Below are 20865 nucleotides of genomic sequence, written 5' to 3' on the forward strand. Positions count from 1 at the left end.
ATGTTACATCTTTGCTTTACCCTTCACTATCAATTATAATGTTCTATTACGTATTGTGTTAACATTGTAAGTAGTATACTACGCCATACTTTGTATTGTTATTTGAATATTAATTGCCTATTGCTCATGTTCGATCTATTCTTACTGTACACCACCTTGACTGAAATCCTTCAAAAAGGCAGTAAATAAATCCTAATAAATAAAATATTTTTGACCTGTGACATTCTTTTCATAGTTTTAAGTTTGAATAGTTAATGTAAAACCACTGCTCTAAGCCTACAAAAGGTGATATATTATTAAAATAAATAAGCCGTAATTTGAACACCAGGTCTGAGGAGGCATCATAGAAGGGTCACCTTTTGCAGAAGCATCTGTGAGGATTTCATTCCGATTTACTTTCTTTTGCTATTTTTATTTTATTTTACTTTTTCGCCTTGAGCATAACAGTACCTGCAACTTTTGAAGACAGGAGATGATGGTTCTGTGCACAGGTCTGAGCAGAAAAGAAATGCATCTGCATGAGCTGGAATATTGTTCTGCGTATAAGTATAAGTTTTGCGATTCTGAAATTTATCCAGAGAATAACATTCCAGCACATGTGTAGATGTGTGCTGACACTTTTGCATTGCTCAGGCATGTACACAGTATTATTTGCCCTGAATAACGCACGAGTTCTACGTACTTCAGATTTGTATATTTTTTTTCTTTTGTTACATTTGTACCCCGCGCTTTCCCACTCATGGCAGGCTCAATGCGGCTTACATGGGGCAATGGAGGGTTAAGTGACTTGGCCAGAGTCACAAGGAGCTGCCTGTGCCTGCAGTGGGAATCGAACTCAGTTCCTCAGTTCCCCAGGACCAAAGTCCACCACCCTAACCACTAGACCACTCCTCCACTTCCCTATATGATCAGCAAGCAAAACTGTGACATGTTTCCGTTAGTCCGTGCACTCAGCTATCGGGGCACTGCTCTTAACGCACGCTTTCCTGCATCGACTCATGAATGGGAAGCTGGTGAGAACACCCCCAAAAGTTAAGGCAGAGGTTTTGCGTTGCAAGTTTTGTCAATGAACACACAGGACCCCTTTTACCAAGCGGCAGCAAAAGGGGGCAGCTCGGCTATTTATTTATTTATTTGTTACATTTGTATCCAGGTAACAAACACAAAAGGGGGAGATTCGCTTTAACTTGTGTAATACAACAATGCTGTGAAGGCGAATCTAATCATACACAATGTGCAGGGCAACAAAATTTGGCAGAAGAGGGGAAAGACCTCAGAAAGGTGACAGACAGCAAAACTGCTGAAACTATTCCCAAAGGAGTCACCGTACTTTCTTTAATCATTGGTCTTATCCCCCACCTCCTCCCTTTATGTGAAAATATTTTTTCAAAAGGTTTTTAGTAGAAATTATGCTGTGTGTAACTAACTGCAAAAGACAAAAACCATTTAGCTAATAGCAGCGTCTTGAACGGGCATCCCCACCCAACGGACCTGTTTCACCGATAGGATTCTTCAGGGGATAAGGATGCCGAGCCAAGGATCACTGCTCCAGTGGATAGTCATTAAGTCGTTCAAGTTGTCGGCCTAATTGTCGGCTCGAAGGACAATTAGGCCGACAACTATTTTCACATAAAGGGAGGAGGTGGGGAATAAGACCAATGATTAAAGAAAGTACGGTGACTCCTTTGGGAATAGTTTCAGCAGTTTTGCTGTCTGTCACCTTTCTGAGGTCTTTCCCCTCTTCTGCCAAATTTTGTTACCCTGCACATTGTGTATGATTAGATTTACATTTGTATCCCACATTTTCCCACCTATTTGCAGGCTCAATGTGGCTTACATAGTACCGTAAAGGCGTTCGCCAATTCCGGTATGAACAAAAACAGTAATATTGTGGTAGAATAAGGTTCGTGTGTACAGACACATTAGAGAATCGTAGAGAGGAAGAGTTATTATATGTCCATTACGAGCTTTGGTTTCGTTGTGTTGCAGGGTACAGGCATTTAAGTTGGTTCGGTGGGGTATGCCTTTATGAAACAGGTTGGTTTTTAATGATTTCCGGAAGTTCAGGTAGAGCCCTAACCGCTACCCATTGAGGTGGCAGTAAGGGCTCCTGTGCTAACCTGGTGGTAACTGGGCAGCGTGTGGTACTGTCTGATTTACTGCTGGATATGACTGTGCACTGGGGTGGGATCCACCGCAGGGCTGTTGCGGTAGCCCAGTGGTAGTTCCTTTTTGGCGAGCGCTTACCGCCGCTTTGTAAAAGAGGACCACAGTAACTGCAAAAGCTTAACAGAGCTTAGGAAATTAGCCCCAAATTTGCTTTTTAATATTTGTTTTAGAGTTTTAGGGCCCTGTTTACTAAGCCATGCTGCAGGCCAGGGGTAGGCAACTCCGGTCCTTGAGAGCCGCAGGCAGGTCTTCAGGATATCCACAATGAATATGCATGAGATAGATTTGCATACCATGTAGGCAGTGCTTGCAAATCTATCTGCTGCATATTTATTGTGGATATCCTGAAAACCTGACCTGCCTGCGGCTCTCGAGGACCGGAGTTGCCTACCCCTGCTGTAGGCATACTAAAAATTAGCGTGTGCTAACACTAATATTCCTGTGGGTGTCTCTAGTGTTCGTGCACGCTAAGAACGGTAGCGCACCTTAGTAAACGGGGTCCTTAATGCATCTTAAGGTTTCTTGCAATGGCTTTAATAAATAGAAATAAAACAAAAAGATGCCACCTTTTTTATTGGATTAACTTAATACATTTTTTGACTAGCTTTTGAAAACCAAAATTGTCTTCCTCAGGCCCTCAGGACAGTATGAGCAAAAGATGACAATGTCAGAATATTTAAGTGAAACATAAAAGCATTCCAGTCATTGACAGTGGGTCAGGGGAGTTTGGCCCGATTGGGGGTGGATACATCTGGTTAGATCGTTTGTGAGGGTCCTACCCCCATGTTAAGTGGTCCGGGAAGTGGGCCGGAGGCTATAAGAACCAAAGCCTCTGGTCTTACGTGCGGACGTTAGTCCTTCACTTATAAAGTGTAAATGGTTTTCTTAAAGTTCTTCTTGTTTAGTTTGTCAGGTTGCTGGTATAGGGGGGGGGGGGGAGGGAGAAACGGGGAATGCGAAATTTGTTATAATCCTCAAATATGTGACATCTTGAAGCACACACGTGTTATTTCTATGTTGAGATATGTACCTGCAATATATGTATTGGATTACCAATAAAAAGATTTAAACATAAAAGCATTCCACTGACAGTCTCAAGGGGAAAGTTAGCGGGAAGATGAGAACCAGGGAGTGATAGGTGGGTGCTCAGAAGGTGACAAAGAAGTATCATTTTATGGTTTGTAACGTGATAGGGCTTAACAAAGATCTGGGTTTCCTTTCTTGTTGCTGTCAAAGTATTTTATTGCTTGATAACTATACTAAAAATCATAATCTGAGATTTGTTAATTTCCCTAGAGTTCCTAATGTAGCCCCTCTTGAGATGTTAAAACGTTACCTACATACTGTTTTGAATATACCAGTTCAGAATTTACCACCATTCTCTCAAGTTTATTATATTCCAGGGAAAGACTTGAATCCGCTTGAACAGCCTTTAGAGGTTTCTCTTTTGCTTGAATCCTCTGACTCTGAATTGGCAACAGCCGCCACTCTCGTGGCGACTGTTGCATTATTGCCTGACAAAGATTGGATCTTCCGTCTGTTTTTCCGGAATAAAGAAAAACCTTTTTTAGGTTTTAATATATTGCTTTTTCCTGATGTCTCAAAAGAGACAAGAAGACGGAGGAAACAATTTTTGCTCCTTAGGCCTGAAGTTTTGCACTTGGGGGGTACCTTTTTTCTAAGATACCCCTGCAAGTGCATAATTAGGCTTGAGGGGAAGAAATATGTGTTTACAGATCCTGTCCATGTCTCAGCACTTGTAACCTCAGCGAAACAGGAAAAGGGCTAAAGAAGAGATATTAACCCTACTTAACAGAGAATGCTTAATCCTCAGTGTGCTGCTGCGGCTAGGAAAGCGAATAGAATGTTGGGTGTTATTAGGAAGGGTATGGAGTCCAGGTGTGCGGATGTTATAATGCTGTTGTATCGCTCCATGGTGCGACCGCACCTGGAGTATTGTGTTCAGTACTGGTCTCCGTATCTCAAAAAAGATATAGTAGAATTGGAAAAGGTACAGCGAAGGGCGACGAAAATGATAGTGGGGATGGGACGACTTTCCTCTGAAGAGAGGCTGAGAAGGCTAGGGCTTTTCAGCTTGGAGAAGAGACGGCTGAGGGGAGATATGATAGAAGTGTATAAAATAATGAGTGGAATGGATCGGGTGGATGTGAAGCGACTGTTCACGCTATCCAAAAATACTAGGACTAGAGGGCATGAGTTGAAGCTACAGTGTGGTAAATTTAAAACGAATCGGAGAAAATTTTTCTTCACCCAACGTGTAATTAGACTCTGGAATTCGTTGCCGGAGAACGTGGTACGGGCGGTTAGCTTGACGGAGTTTAAAAAGGGGTTAGATAGATTCCTAAAGGACAAGTCCATAGACCGCTATTAAATGGACTTGGAAAAATTCCGCATTTTTAGGTATAACTTGTCTGGAATGTTTTTACGTTTGGGGAGCGTGCCAGGTGCCCTTGACCTGGATTGGCCACTGTCGGTGACAGGATGCTGGGCTAGATGGACCTTTGGTCTTTCCCAGTATGGCACTACTTATGTACTTATGTACTTATGATTTAACCTATTGTGATGTCATAGTGGCTCATTCCACCAATAAGAGCCAACCTCATTAGTGATGTCACAATGGCTTGATTGTATAGAATGTTTGTACGTTTGGGGAGCGTGCCAGGTGCCCTTGACCTGGATTGGCCACTGTCAGTGACAGGATGCTGGGCTAGATGGACCTTTGGTCTTTCCCAGTATGGCACTACTTATGTACTTATATGTTTAATTTTTCCTTTATTTTATTTTATTTTTTTCTCCTATTTCCGAATTCTTGAATCTCAATTTATGGACTTGAGCATCATGCTTCTTGATAATTTTTCTTTTTATTATTATATGTAATTTCTTATTTACTGGATGCTTTCTAAAACAAGATTGTTTCTTCTATGATATGTTAAATGAATAAATAATTAAAATATAAAAAAAAAAAAGTATTTTATTGCGTAATAGTTTTGAAATATCTAAAAATATTTGATTTGAATCTGTCTTAAGTAGCTGCAGATTGGTTATATTTACACAGTAAAATAAAAAAAAAAGATGTTTATGAACACTAAATTCATGAATGATGAGAAATGAAGTATTTGGGGAAAAATAAAATGAAATTGTTACATGCTATTAGCAACATCTCCTGGTGAGCGGAAGAGCTAACTTTCTCCTAGTTGCCTGTAAGTTTCTTAATAACATATGAACTATAAATTAAAAAAAAAAATCCCATATCCACATTTATTGTTATTGCTAAAGGCAAAGCTGCTCTGTAGTGTTTCATTTCATTTATTTATTTATTTTTGTAAGCGAGCCCCTGGAATGTGTAGCTGTGCAGGAATTGTTTTTCACATTTTCTTTGGCATATTGGCACTGTCTGACTTTTCTTTAACATCAGGAATGCATAGCGTCTTCTTTCTATTTCTTTTTCACTCTTAAGTAGCGGAGTGTGGTAGCCGTGTTAGTCCACTCTTAAGGTTATCAATAGAAATCAAACAAAGTAAAACATGGAAAAGAAAATAAGATGATACCTTTTTTATTGGACATAACTTAATACATTTCTTGATTAGCTTTCGAAGGTTGCCCTTCTTCCTCAGATCGGAAATAAGCAAATGTGCTAGCTGACAGTGTATATAAGTGAAAACATTCAAGCATTACTATGACAGTAAAATAGATACCATTGGAGATTCTACATGGAATGTTGCTACTATTGGAGATTCTACATGGAATGTTGCTATTCCACTAACAACATTCCATGTAGAAGGCTGCGCAGGCTTCTGTTTCTGTGAGTCTGACGTCCTGCACGTACGTGCAGGACGTCAGACTCACAGAAGCAGAAGCCTGCGCGGCCACATTGCTGATCTACAAGGGCCGACTTCTACATGGAATGTTGCTAGTGGAATAGCAACATTCCATGTAGAATCTATAGAAATCAAACAAAATAAAACATGGAAAAGAAAATAAGATGATACCTTTTTTATTGGACATAACTTAATACATTTCTTGATTAGCTTTCGAAGGTTGCCCTTCTTCCTCAGATCGGAAATAAGCAAATGTGCTAGCTGACAGTGTATATAAGTGAAAACATTCAAGCATTACTATGACAGTAAAATAGATACCATTGGAGATTCTACATGGAATGTTGCTACTATTGGAGATTCTACATGGAATGTTGCTATTCCACTAGCAACATTCCATGTAGAAGGCTGTGCAGGACGTCAGACTCACAGAAGCAGAAGCCTGCGCGGCCACATTGGTGATCTACAAGGGCCGAATTCTACATGGAATGTTGCTAGTGGAATAGCAACATTCCATGTAGAATCTATAGAAATCAAACAAAATAAAACATGGAAAAGAAAATAAGATGATACCTTTTTTATTGGACATAACTTAATACATTTCTTGATTAGCTTTCGAAGGTTGCCCTTCTTCCTCAGATCGGAAATAAGCAAATGTGCTAGCTGACAGTGTATATAAGTGAAAACATTCAAGCATTACTATGACAGTAAAATAGATACCATTGGAGATTCTACATGGAATGTTGCTACTATTGGAGATTCTACATGGAATGTTGCTATTCCACTAGCAACATTCCATGTAGAAGGCTGTGCAGGACGTCAGACTCACAGAAGCAGAAGCCTGCGCGGCCACATTGGTGATCTACAAGGGCCGAATTCTACATGGAATGTTGCTAGTGGAATAGCAACATTCCATGTAGAATCTATAGAAATCAAACAAAATAAAACATGGAAAAGAAAATAAGATGATACCTTTTTTATTGGACATAACTTAATACATTTCTTGATTAGCTTTCGAAGGTTGCCCTTCTTCCTCAGATCGGAAATAAGCAAATGTGCTAGCTGACAGTGTATATAAGTGAAAACATTCAAGCATTACTATGACAGTAAAATAGATACCATTGGAGATTCTACATGGAATGTTGCTACTATTGGAGATTCTACATGGAATGTTGCTATTCCACTAGCAACATTCCATGTAGAAGGCTGTGCAGGACGTCAGACTCACAGAAGCAGAAGCCTGCGCGGCCACATTGGTGATCTACAAGGGCCGAATTCTACATGGAATGTTGCTAGTGGAATAGCAACATTCCATGTAGAATCTATAGAAATCAAACAAAATAAAACATGGAAAAGAAAATAAGATGATACCTTTTTTATTGGACATAACTTAATACATTTCTTGATTAGCTTTCGAAGGTCTCCCTTCTTCCTCAGATCGGAAATAAGCAAATGTGCTAGCTGACAGTGTATATAAGTGAAAACATTCAAGCATTACTATGACAGTAAAATAGATACCATTGGAGATTCTACATGGAATGTTGCTACTATTGGAGATTCTACATGGAATGTTGCTATTCCACTAGCAACATTCCATGTAGAAGGCTGCGCAGGCTTCTGTTTCTGTGAGTCTGACGTCCTGCACATACGTGCAGGACGTCAGACTCACAGAAGCAGAAGCCTGCGCGGCCACGTTGGTGATCTACAAGGGCCGACTTCTACATGGAATGTTGCTAGTGGAATAGCAACATTCCATGTAGAATCTATAGAAATCAAACAAAATAAAACATGGAAAAGAAAATAAGATGATACCTTTTTTATTGGACATAACTTAATACATTTCTTGATTAGCTTTCGAAGGTCTCCCTTCTTCCTCAGATCGGAAATAAGCAAATGTGCTAGCTGACAGTGTATATAAATGAAAACATTCAAGCATTACTATGACAGTAAAATAGATACCATTGGAGATTCTACATGGAATGTTGCTACTCTTGGAGATTCTACATGGAATGTTGCTATTCCACTAGCAACATTCCATGTAGAAGGCTGCGCAGGCTTCTGTTTCTGTGAGTCTGACGTCCTGCACATACGTGCAGGACGTCAGACTCACAGAAGCAGAAGCCTGCGCGGCCACGTTGGTGATCTACAAGGGCCGACTTCTACATGGAATGTTGCTAGTGGAATAGCAACATTCCATGTAGAATCTATAGAAATCAAACAAAATAAAACATGGAAAAGAAAATAAGATGATACCTTTTTTATTGGACATAACTTAATACATTTCTTGATTAGCTTTCGAAGGTCTCCCTTCTTCCTCAGATCGGAAATAAGCAAATGTGCTAGCTGACAGTGTATATAAATGAAAACATTCAAGCATTACTATGACAGTAAAATAGATACCATTGGAGATTCTACATGGAATGTTGCTACTCTTGGAGATTCTACATGGAATGTTGCTATTCCACTAGCAACATTCCATGTAGAAGGCTGCGCAGGCTTCTGTTTCTGTGAGTCTGACGTCCTGCACGTACGTGCAGGACGTCAGACTCACAGAAGCAGAAGCCTGCGCGGCCACGTTGGTGATCTACAAGGGCCGACTTCTACATGGAATGTTGCTAGTGGAATAGCAACATTCCATGTAGAATCTATAGAAATCAAACAAAATAAAACATGGAAAAGAAAATAAGATGATACCTTTTTTATTGGACATAACTTAATACATTTCTTGATTAGCTTTCGAAGGTTGCCCTTCTTCCTCAGATCGGAAATAAGCAAATGTGCTAGCTGACAGTGTATATAAGTGAAAACATTCAAGCATTACTATGACAGTAAAATAGATACCATTGGAGATTCTACATGGAATGTTGCTACTCTTGGAGATTCTACATGGAATGTTGCTATTCCACTAGCAACATTCCATGTAGAAGGCTGCGCAGGCTTCTGTTTCTGTGAGTCTGACGTCCTGCACGTACGTGCAGGACGTCAGACTCACAGAAGCAGAAGCCTGCGGGGCCACGTTGGTGATCTACAAGGGCCGACTTCTACATGGAATGTTGCTAGTGGAATAGCAACATTCCATGTAGAATCTATAGAAATCAAACAAAATAAAACATGGAAAAGAAAATAAGATGATACCTTTTTTATTGGACATAACTTAATACATTTCTTGATTAGCTTTCGAAGGTTGCCCTTCTTCCTCAGATCGGAAATAAGCAAATGTGCTAGCTGACAGTGTATATAAGTGAAAACATTCAAGCATTACTATGACAGTCTGACAGGGTGGGAGAATGGGGGTGGGTAGGAGGTATGCATGGGGACATCAAAGCATATCATTGATATTCTAACAGGATGGGTGTGGATAGGTGAGGGGAGGGTGATCAACAGAGACATACAGCTTTATGGTTTATAATGGGCTAGGAACCCCAGATCCTTGTTAAGTCCTTTCTGTTGGGTGTTAAAATATTCAATCATTCTGACTTCAAAGGTCTTACGTTCTTGTATGGTTTTAAAGTTACCTTTGAGGATTCTCACTGTGAAGTCACTGGTACAGTGTCCTGGTCCTGTAAAATGTTGACCAACAGGCGTGGGAACCCTGCTGGCACCAGTATTGTTCATATGATGTCTATGTAAATTGAATCTTGTCTTAAGCATCTGGCCTGTTTCTCCAATATAGCATCCTTCGTTACATTTTTTACACTGAATGATATATACCACATTGGAAGATGAGCAAGTGAAAGATCCCTTTATGTTGAATATCTTTCCTTTGTGGATGACTTTGGGGTCCTGTGTTTTCACTTATATACACTGTCAGCTAGCACATTTGCTTATTTCCGATCTGAGGAAGAAGGGCAACCTTCGAAAGCTAATCAAGAAATGTATTAAGTTATGTCCAATAAAAAAGGTATCATCTTATTTTCTTTTCCATGTTTTCTTTTGTTTGATTTCTATTGATAACCTTAAGAGTGGACTAACACGGCTACCACATTCCTCTATTTTTCACTCTTGAAAGTGCATATTCTTTTTTGGTGGGCAGAAAATTCCAACGCTGCACTTACCATTTGAATTTTTCTGTGTATCACTGAAAATACCAACGGAGGCCACGTGCAGATTTTAATTCAAATCCATTTGCTGTCTTTTTTTTTTTTATATGGTTGGGAGGGGTAAGAAAAATGGAGCATCTTTTAAGACCTCAGAGAGAAGCTCCTAGAGTGCTTTTTTTTTTTTTTTTTAATTCAGGTGAACTGAAAGCGTTATTTCAGTAGTGTTCAAGACTCTTGAGGCTTGATAACTAGAAGCCCCAATATCTTGGAGTATAACCTTGGCACACCAGTCACCTGAAGTCTCTATTATTTTTATGGTCTCTTTTATTGAATAAATCACGGATAATTTACTCACAGATAGATGTTCAGAGGTGCTGCTCCAGGACACAGAGACTCCTTAATTTGAGAGCTGTTGGGGGTGGAGATCTGAAGAGAAGTAGATATATTGCAGGGGGGAAGGATAGGTGAACAGGTAGAAATGGTCTGAAGCTGGGTGACTGGAATGTGCAATATCTCATTAGAGAGGAGATATTTTCAGGGTAAAAAAAAAACAGGTTCATTACAGGGAGTTTCAGCAGGACAGAGGAGTCTGGAATGAGATGATCCATGCTCCATGTCTCTGGCTAGATGGTGTTGGAATGCCTCATGGCGGAAAGGACAAAGAGGTGATGAGGCTTTACGTGGGTTCAGGGAGGAGCAGTTAGAGACCAATGGTGACAGAGCCTGCCATCGGGTAGCAAGGGGTGGTCCTAGAGGACGGCTCTCGATTGGAGGGAAAGGTCATATCTGGCTGACCTCCCAGGACAGAGATAGTGAGAATGGCCAGGAAATGATAGCAGGAAGAGAAAAGAGCCAAGCTTGGCAGAGAGAGAGAGGGGAGGTCTGGGCAGCCTCACAACCAGTGGAACAGTTCTTACACAGCCAAGCAAGTGTGGTTGCACTGCCTGTGAACTTCATTACCCACAGTGCATTTCTCATGTATCTTTGCAGTGAGAAACTGCAGCAATGATGGTCCTTAGGACTGAGAATAGCAGTAAAGGCATTACACACATTTTAGGATCACGTTATAAACCAGTGCGAGGCTGTCGGAGGACAGAACAAGTAGTTCCTTTGGATCTTTTTTTTTTTTTACATATAAGAATTCACTGTACTTGTATCTCTCTCTCCGGGAAAATCACTTGGTACCAGTAGCAGAAACGAAACGTGGCAGCAGCGTTTAGGGCAGGGGTGGGTAGCCATGGTCCTCAAGGATCTCAACCCAGTCTTGTTTTCAAGATTTCCACAACGAATATGTATGAGGCTGATTTGCATGTACTGTTTCCATTGTATACAAATAGATCTCGTGCATATTCATTGTGAAAATCTTAAAAACTCGACTAGGCTGTGGTCCTCGAGGACCGTGGTTGCTCAGTTCTGGTTTAGCACATTAGTAAGGTCCAGTCTGAAAATATTATCTGAGGAATTTTCCCAAACAGGTCTATGAAACCATCTGGTTCCTGTTTATTACCCTCTGCCTAACCTTTAACATTTTGTTAATGATCAGCTGTTGAACATATCTTGCTCGCTTGAAGAGGGCCATCTCAAGTCTCTTGATTCATCTGCACTTCAATGGTCTGTGTTTATACTCTGTTTCAATAAAGATATTTACAAATTGTAAAAAAAAAAAAAATAAAGGAAACAAAGTGATGATCCATAGAGCTGAAGTATAAAAGATGCTCATTGGCTGTTTATTTCATGGATCTCGGAAGTATTTTTTATGTGTAAGATAGATAAGCTTGTAAATATTTTTAGACAACTGAAGTTTTGTATCAAATAATTTGTCTCCCCCCCCCCCCCCCAAAAAAAAAACCAAACTGTACAGTTTGAAGCAGCGGCGTTCCTAGGGGGGCTGACAGCCGGGGCAGATCACCAATGCGCCCCCCCCCCCCAAGCGAAAGACCCCACGGGTGCACGCTGTGGGGGGGGGCGCGCGCGCGCCTGTCCTTTGTTCCATGCTCCCTCTGCCCCGGAACAGGAAGTAACCTGTTCCGGGGCAGAGGGACCATGGAACAAACGAAGGACAGGCGCGCGCGGCATCCCCCCCCAGTGGCGTGCACCCGGAGCGGACCACCCTCACCGGCCCCCCCCCCCCCCCCCTTGGTACGCCACTGGTTTGAAGAATAGTGATGTATTCAACTGGATCAAGAAAGAGCTCCTACAAGAATGCAGTTATGCTTTATGCAAGGCTTGTCCAAGTTCAGTTCTGGAGAGGTGCAAAGCAGACCACGTTTTCAGGCTATGCTTAATGAATATGCATGAGAAAGAGCTGCATACAGGACCAGATTCTATATAAGGTACCTAAAAAATTTGTGCAGTAAACATTTCCGCCTAATCGTATTCTATAAGTGGGGCCTAGATTTAGGCGCAGTATATAGAATACGCTTAGTTGATAGCCCAGTGCCTAAGCCCTTGTGCCTCCATTTACACCAACGAAAACATGGCGTAAATCTCTGTGTGTGGATTTACGTGCACTGGGCCATATTCTGGAATGCCCACGAAATACCCATTTCCCCGCCCCTTTTGAATTTAGGTGCAGTCCATTACAGAATACGCTTAGTGAGTTGTGCTTGTAAATTCTAATTATTACCAATTACTGCTTATTATTTAAGTGCTGTTAGCGCTGATTAGTTTGTTAAGCCAATTAAGTTATGCTTTATTATAGATTATGCCTGAATTTTGGCGTGGATCTCTAGGCGCGCTATAGAATCCAGGGGACAGTGGATGAAGTGGGCATGCAGATCTTTCTCATGCATATTGATGAGGGATATCCTGAAAAGCTGGTCTTTTTGCAGCCCTCGTGAACAGTGTTGGAACAGAGGTTATCAGCCCAGTCCTCAGGACACACCCAGCCAATCAGATTTCCAGGCTCTCCCTAACGAAATGCATGAGAGAGATTTGCATGTAGTACCTCTATTGTGTGCAAATCTATCCCACGTGCATTCATTGTGGTATCCTGAAGACCTGACTGGCTAGGTGTGTTCTCAGGACTGGATTGGGAACATCTGCTGTAGAATAAGGGCTTTTGGATAGAGATGGGCATAATCAGGGCAGGATTAAGCCATAAGCAAGCGTAGTACTAGGGTCTAGACATTGAGAAGGGGCCCAGATGTGCCAGTTCAGGTAAGGTAGCTGCTGACTGAAAGAAGATGGGAGAGGACCAGACCGTGCTGCTGTTTGCAGAAGTCTGTCCTTCCTCCTTCCTCTCCATTTTCCTCCCAGTAAGCAGGCAGAGACGGCGAGCAGCACTTCTTACCACGTGTGACCCCTAAAATGTATTTGTATTACAGTGAAAGGTCCAATGTATTTATTTGCCTAGGGCCCACCAAAGGGTTAATACTGCTCTGGATATAATAATCTTCCTCTGCAGAGTTAATTGGATTGTGATTAGCAATCACAATAATGCGTAATTGGGGAATCAGTTTAAATAAAGTTAGTTGCAGCCTATGCAGGTGTCTGTTTATATGCAGTGTGGATGGGTAATTTTTAAAAAAAAAACCTATTTCAGCAACTAAAACACAGCTTTAGTTACACACATACTTCTGAAAATTGCCCTGTTGTATCCATTTATACGGTGCTCATTGATGGCTCTTTACATCCTGGAACTAATCATTTCTCTCTCCTTTAACATAAATTTCATTTTAACTTTACGTTCTTGCTAGGAACCCGATTCCCCTTTTCAGTTTCTGTACATTAGCAGTCTTGAGGAGGAGGTTGCCACGACAAATGCATTATTTGAAGTATACCTTTTGGGACAGATTGAGAATGGATTAACGCTAGTGGCCAAAACAGAATTTAGGAATGCTAGAGGGAATGGGAACAGCAAAGAATAGCCTTTGCCCTGGGAAAGCTAAAGGTGGAGGATGGTCTGTAGTTCGGCAGCGGGTAAGGCAAAGCAGAGAATAGGTGGGCTTGGCCACTTTTTTTTTTTTTTAAATGGCATCAATTTCTGTTTCCAGATTAATTGAAACCATATGCGATTATTAATACCCATTGAGAAGTAAATTGCACTGTTTATTTTACATTTCTGTTCAAAGCATCTTGTAAATGAATACATTTTGAAAAACAAACACAGTTAGTTAATAAAAATAATTGGAGGTTATTTGTCTTTAGGAGAACTTCCAGAATGTAAGAAATAACTTTCAGGTTAACAGACATCTGACTGCTCCCAGTACTGTGCATGCTATAGAAAACAGACGTGAGGAAAATCGTGGGAAGTTATGGAAAATGCTGGAAATGGTGAAAAATGGCAAAATAATAGTTTCCATGACTTCTGTGACAAACATGCTGTTTTAATTAGAGCCAACTTCATCAGAGTAAGAAAAGGAGGATTCTGGCAGCCGCGTTACTGTTAAATCGGGGAATCAAAGGCACCAAAATCGTTCCCTTTCAGATCAGCCAGTACAAACAGCAAAGTCCATGAAAGACAAATTGAAACAAGCTTTTTTTGGACAGATCATCTTATCTTAGATACAGTGTTAACAAATATTTCTCCTTTCGGATGAACAAGGCTACTTACAGAGCCTCCTACAAAATTTTGAACCATTTTTTAAAATTATGTACTATTTCTAAATGATACATTGAACATGGAGAGCGAAATCACTAGCAGGTTCAATACCACAGAACATAAGCTGTATGCTACTCGTGCATACTGTAAGCTTTTGGACTTGAATTTCAATTCATTATTCCTATAAAAAAACAATATACATTGATATTTATTTATTAGGATTATTTACCACCTTTTTGAAGGAATTCACTCTAAGAATAGATCAAACATGAACAATAGGCAATTACAGCAGTAAAAACATTCAAATAACAATACAAAGTATGGCATGGTATACTATTTACAATGTCAACACAATATGAAATAGAATATTTTAATTGACAGTGTAGGGTATAAGCAAAGATGGAATGTATAGAAAGTAAGAGGAGTTGGAAAGTACGGTGACTAATTTAAAGAAAGTTGCACATGAGGTCAGAGAGATGGTTAACTGATAGGTAAGAGAGTAAGAGGAGTTAGAAAATAAGGTGACTAATTTAAAGAAAGTTGCACATGAGATGAGAGATGGTTAAATATCATCTCAGCTAGGGTAGGAGTGGACAAACATGTCCTGCTGCAGTATGTGCAGCCCGTCTCACTCCTTGTGTGTGCAAGTGAGACTAACAAGTTAGTTAGTTCTTCCATTAAAGGCCTGATTGAAGAGCCAAGCTTTCACCTGCTTCCTGAAGTAGAGATAGTCTTGTGTTAAGCGGAGCTTTTCAGGCAGTGCATTCCAGAGTGTGGGAGCTACTCCGGAGAAGGCTCGCTTTCGGGTATCGCATCGTGCAATGTATATTCCTGAATGTTTCTTTTATTACCAAGGTGTGCACTGACAATGCCATAGGACCCTAGTTAGAATTCATTTTTATCATAACTTTCCTGCAACATCGATATGAAAAATCATTTGCAAACATTTTGTCCCGGTACCTGCTACTCAGCCAAACTGTTGAAGTGGACACCAAGGTGAGAGACCTCTCGAAACCTCTCGTCCTAGAAATGTGCTGGATTCAGAGGCACTGAACTCTGGTGACTAGACTTGTTGCTGCAGCCAACTTTTCAAAATAATTGGGGGTGCTATGCACAACAGAAATTACTCTTCTCAGGGGGGACAATGAAGGAGCTTTCTCAATCTTGGGGGGTACTTGGCACCCATGACTCCAGTGAAACCAAGAACGTTTAACACCTGTGTGAATCATGAGCCACAAATGAACCTTTTCAGTTGAATGTGTAAAGTTGACAGTGAGCAAGGCAGGTTGACTAGTTCGGTTTCAGCTCTCATTCAGGTTGAGATGCATTTTTTTCTTATCATGAAGTGTACTTGCTTTATCTGTAAGAGCCGTATTTATCATTCCACACCTGGTACTTTCACAACTTCTTACATCTGTATTCTGATTGTTTCTTCTTGGCTTTTCTTTAATTTGGTATTGTTATGTTTGCATGTTTTGCTGAAATGTGCATGTTTTCTTTTGTTTTGGGTAAAGGGGAGGGGGTGTCAGGCTTTATTGTGGGATCGTTTCTTTATTGTGGCTTTATTAAGAGAACAAGATGTTTTGTAGAAGACCAGCATGAAAGAAAAAAAATGTTAAGACGTTTTAAATGTTTACAGACCAGAAGAAGTGGATGTTACTTGTTGTGGATTACAAAGTGGGAACACTGAGCTTCAAAGCACATCTGGCTGCTGTTAGAGAATCAACAAACGCATGACTAAGGGCCTCATAAAATAGCAAAGCTTCATTTCCTCTCTTTTAAAAAACTGCATCTCACATTGAACGTGAGCTAAATACGCTTTTGAATGAAACCAATGCTCTTAATTAATGTTTTTTTCCTAAAGCAACAGGAAAATGATCTGCGGTTGTGTTGGCCCTTTATTTCCAGGATAAACTGCTACATTTTTTTTGCCTGTTTTCAGAAGGGAAAGAGGCATGATGAGATGATCATTTGTGTGTTTGTATGGCTGTCCTGTTAATAACTTCTGTGTTTGGTGTCTATTGACATCAAGTTTTTAGATGTCTGGTGGTGGTAAGGTCATGTGCTTTGAGATCCCTGGGTTGATTATTCCAAATTAAAAGTAGCTTGATAGCAAAAAAAGCTATCTAGCACTGATTGTACTATATAAATGAGCTTGGACTGACTCACCCGCAAATGCGCAGTGGAGAGCAGCTGTCATCAACGTTCCGCGCATGCGCAGCAGGTCACAGTGATCCATTGCCGGCGTCGCTGTCCCGCCCCTTCCACCGACGGAAGCTATGTGCGTTGCTAAGGGGAGGGAGACAGCAGAAAGAGCAGCAGCCGCCCTCCCTCTCTGAGAACTGGATGGCCGCAGTCCACCGTGGGAACCGCCTTTGAGAGCCCGGCGTCCCAACCTCCACCCCCCCCTCTCCCCGACGTCACTGCTCCCGCCCCCTCCGTGCCGGGCCCCTTAACTACGCCGCCGCTCCCATCCCTCCACCCCCACGAGGTTGCCGGCGCTACCCCCTCCACCACCTTCCCTGAGGTCACCGAAGCACCAACCTCCACCCCCCCTCCCCGACGTTGCCGCCGCTCCCGCCCCCCTCTGCGCCGGGCCCACTGCACTGACATGACAGCGCCTCTCACCTCCGTGTGAAAGCGCTGCAGGAAGCAGAAGTGAAAGGTGAGAGGCGCTGTTATGTCAGTGCAGGGGGCCTGGCACGGAGGGGGGCAGGGAAGAGAGCAGGGTTGGTGGACGAGGGGAGGCCAAAGGAAAGAGGAGGGTTGCTGGACATGGGGGGAGGGCAGGGGAGAGAGGAGGGTTGCTGGACATGGGGAGAGAGCAGGGGTGGTGGACAGGGGGAGGCCAAGGGAAAGAGGAGGGTTGCTGGACATGGGGGGGAGGGCAGGGGAGAGAGGAGGGTTGGTGGATGGGGGGGAGGCCAGGGAAGAGAGGAGGGCTGCTGGACATGGGGGGAGGGCAGGGGAGAGAGCAGGTTTGCTGGACATGGATCGGGGGAGGGGAGGGCAGGGGAGAGAGGAGGGTTGCTGGGCATGGATGGATGGAGGTGAGAATTATTACATTTACAACAACAAAAAAACCCCTCAACTTTCATTCCTTCCTTTCGCTCTTCCATTACATTTTTAAAAACAAAAAGCTTGCATGTTTTAACTGGCTTAATGGCTAGTTTATAACATAAGAGAAAAAGAAACAACAAATTATTCTTAAATTGAGATGATCTACTAAGAGTTGGAAAAGACACATGAGAAATACTAGACCAGTGCTCTCAAAATTTTTAGATACCATATAGGACAGTGTGAGCATGATTTGTCACTACACCGGCAGGCTAGTGCAGGCGAATAAATATGAGAGAGACTGGGCGTTTGTTTTTTTTTAGTGATAATGGAAACTAAAAACGCCCAGCTCAGAAACGTCCTAATCCGAGCCATTTGGTTGTGGGAGGGGCCAGGATTCATAGTACGCTCGCACCCCTGACATGCCAGGACACCAACTGGACACCCTAGAGGTCAGTGCGGTGGACTTCAGAAAATGCTCCTGCAGGATGTCAGACTCAGAAACAGAACGAAGGAAAAAGACGACCTCAGCTGGCAGGGGTTGGGGTCCCCCGCCAGCAAAGGTAGGCATCGGCGGGTTGGCGGCGGGAGGGGGGGTTAAGAGGGTCATCGGCAGGGGGGTCCAGGGCCAAATCTACAGGGACCCAGGCCCCCGTGGCCCCACGTACCTACGCCACTGGTGTTGGCGATTGTTGGCGCCCAATTATCTGTGCTGATTGGCTCGTTGAGCAATTTGCACATGGAATTTGGGTGCAATCAACGTGCAATTTTGAGTGCCATATATGGAATCTAGGGGTATGCGGGTATTTCCGTGAAGTGGATGTTGACTTCCTACCAACAAAGGTACCGGTGCAGGGCTTAAACTCGTACGTAAAAATGAGTAGTGTGACCAGCAAGGCTCTTCCAAAAACAACAGGAAGACAGATATATAGTTGGAAAAGCTTTATTGTGATTCCCGACTCAGCACCATGTTTCAGCTGAGTGTCTGCCTCAGGGGTCTCTGTATAAATAGCAAAGAGTATGAGCTTGAAAATCTAAATCACTTGCTGTCTTTAAAAAGACGCGAAGTACGGCAGAAAAAGGCAAGGAAGCACACAATAAGGGTGATCACTGCAGAAACAGGATGCACATAAATGCATGGCATTTTCTTAGCTCTGATAAAGCTGTTCTGTCTGTGTTCCATCAGTTGATTGATTTATGCTGCGGACTACAGAGAACCTCCGTTACAGATAAGCAACTTCACTTTCTCTGGAAAGTCAGGCATAAGCCAAACCAATTATAGAGACTGTAACTTTTTAATATTAATTTACTCCTTTTAAGGGTCTACAGCACTGTCCTTGTCCTGGAATTTAAGCCATCAAATTTTACTATATGGCTTCTCAGTGCTAATGTGATATCTGATGAACTTTAAAATATATTCAGAAAGTTCAAAACTATTTTTAAACACCTTATTGTGAAAATACCTTTGTGAAGATCTATCAGTTTAGAAAACGGGGGTTTGTTTTTAATTCAAGGAAACTTTAACAAACATTTTACAAAAATATGTAAGCTGCACTGAACCTGCTATCGAGCGGGAAAGAGCGGGGTATAAATGTAACAAATAAATAAATCTCAATGCTATTTGATATTTATTGGACATGATGGAGAAAAAGTTGTGTCACAATGATCAATAAGGTTTTATTGTGCTCTTTTGTTTTCAGATAGAAAACCCAAGGTATTTGCGAGAGAAACCTATTTCTCTGTCTCCGGTAGGTGTTAAAAATTCCCCCAGATGGGTCTTTGATGACTAAAGCATTACCTTCAGATTTGAAAGTGATTCCTTGTGAAGTTTGTGCTTTGATCATTAAACCTGATCTTTTCTATTCAACAGATTTCCCCCAAATCAAGCCTGGGAAAGATCTCCTTCCGTGATGACCAGGCACTGTTTCGCATGCATGAAAAGGAGGTAAGGCAAAGAATTTAGCCCCCGATGCTCAAAACTCTGGCGCTGTTCCGAATAGCGCCGTAAAAATACCACTAGAACAGTGCAGAACAACACCCTAATACCCAGTGCTAATTTATTTATTTATTGCATTTGTATCCCACATTTTCCCACCTCTTTGCAGGCTCAATGTGGCTTACAATACATCATGGATAGTGGAAGCATATAAGAAGATATACATTTAGCATTATAGAAGGATCTTGGGTAACATGGTAATGATAGAACATAATAGTAGTTTAACAAGCAAATTTTGTAAGGCAGTTCTGGATATTTGTATTGGAGTTCATATTTGTTGGTCTTTGTGTTATGCCTTGTTAAAGAGATGGGTCTTCAGTATTTTGCGGAAGTTGGTTAGTTCATAGTGAGATACAAATATAGGCGCGCTCATAGCATCAAGCTTTAGGGAGTTCGGTGGGAGGATTGTGCTGGCGCATGCGCAGAAGAGTTCCTTGGTAAGCTTGGCTTCTGTACTCATGTGCCTGGTGAAACTGGAATGTGAAGAACACATAGATGTTTGTTTTCTGCGGCCTAAATATAAGCATTTTACATTTTTTTTTTTTTAGCTTGGATGTTTATATTGAGATGCAGGAAACAGACACTAAATATGTGCTTTCGCTGGGCATTTTTAATTTTTTTTTTTTTCTTGCATGGACGCTTTAAATTTAGATGCAGTATACAGATGCCAATGTGTGCTTTACATAAGTGTTCAAAATACAGAAATTAAAGAGAGAGCAAACAACAGCAGCGCCTGCTTCCTGAGGAAAAAGGCCTCAAGAAGCCCCCAGCCTAAACGTGGCTTCGGGGACTGGACTTCATCATCATTGGCCAAAAAACCTCTTTTCTATAGCTTGTCTATCAACATAAATTTCATTGGTGAAGTTACTTAACTTTCATAACTGACTTGCTTGTGTGGGTCTGCTTCACACCACGGCCACAACCTACGATGGCCGCCGTTTCGAAAATCTGCCTCAGGGTTCCGTGGTCCGTGTGTTGACCTGGTAAGGAAAAAAGTATATTACCACCAGCCCTCATTAGTGAAATTCTTCAAGATCTAACCCCTCACCAGTACCTCCGCACCAGTCAAGCATTACACAACAAGACAAACTCAACAAAAATGGCCGCTCTGTTATAGCCGGCCAGACGCCTATGCTTGAATGTAGCCAATCGGCTTGCGGGAATCCAAAGGTGTGTCTCAAAATTTAAATCCTCAAAATACTTTTTGGTTTTCATAATTATAAT

General features: G+C 41.7%; 1 protein-coding gene across 1 annotated transcript in view; it reads left to right on the plus strand.

The window, feature by feature from the left end:
* The window catches only part of CEP112 (centrosomal protein 112), a 704958-nt gene that overhangs the window by 59545 nt on the left and 624548 nt on the right, over positions 1 to 20865 (plus strand). The window contains exons 8-9 of the mRNA XM_030208453.1: positions 19346 to 19393; positions 19516 to 19590. Coding sequence (XP_030064313.1) covers positions 19346 to 19393; positions 19516 to 19590 — 123 coding nt within the window. The remainder of the gene's footprint in view (positions 1 to 19345; positions 19394 to 19515; positions 19591 to 20865) is intronic.

Source organism: Microcaecilia unicolor, chromosome 6, assembly GCF_901765095.1.
Source record: "Microcaecilia unicolor chromosome 6, aMicUni1.1, whole genome shotgun sequence".
NCBI classification, from domain to species: Eukaryota; Metazoa; Chordata; class Amphibia; order Gymnophiona; family Siphonopidae; genus Microcaecilia; species Microcaecilia unicolor.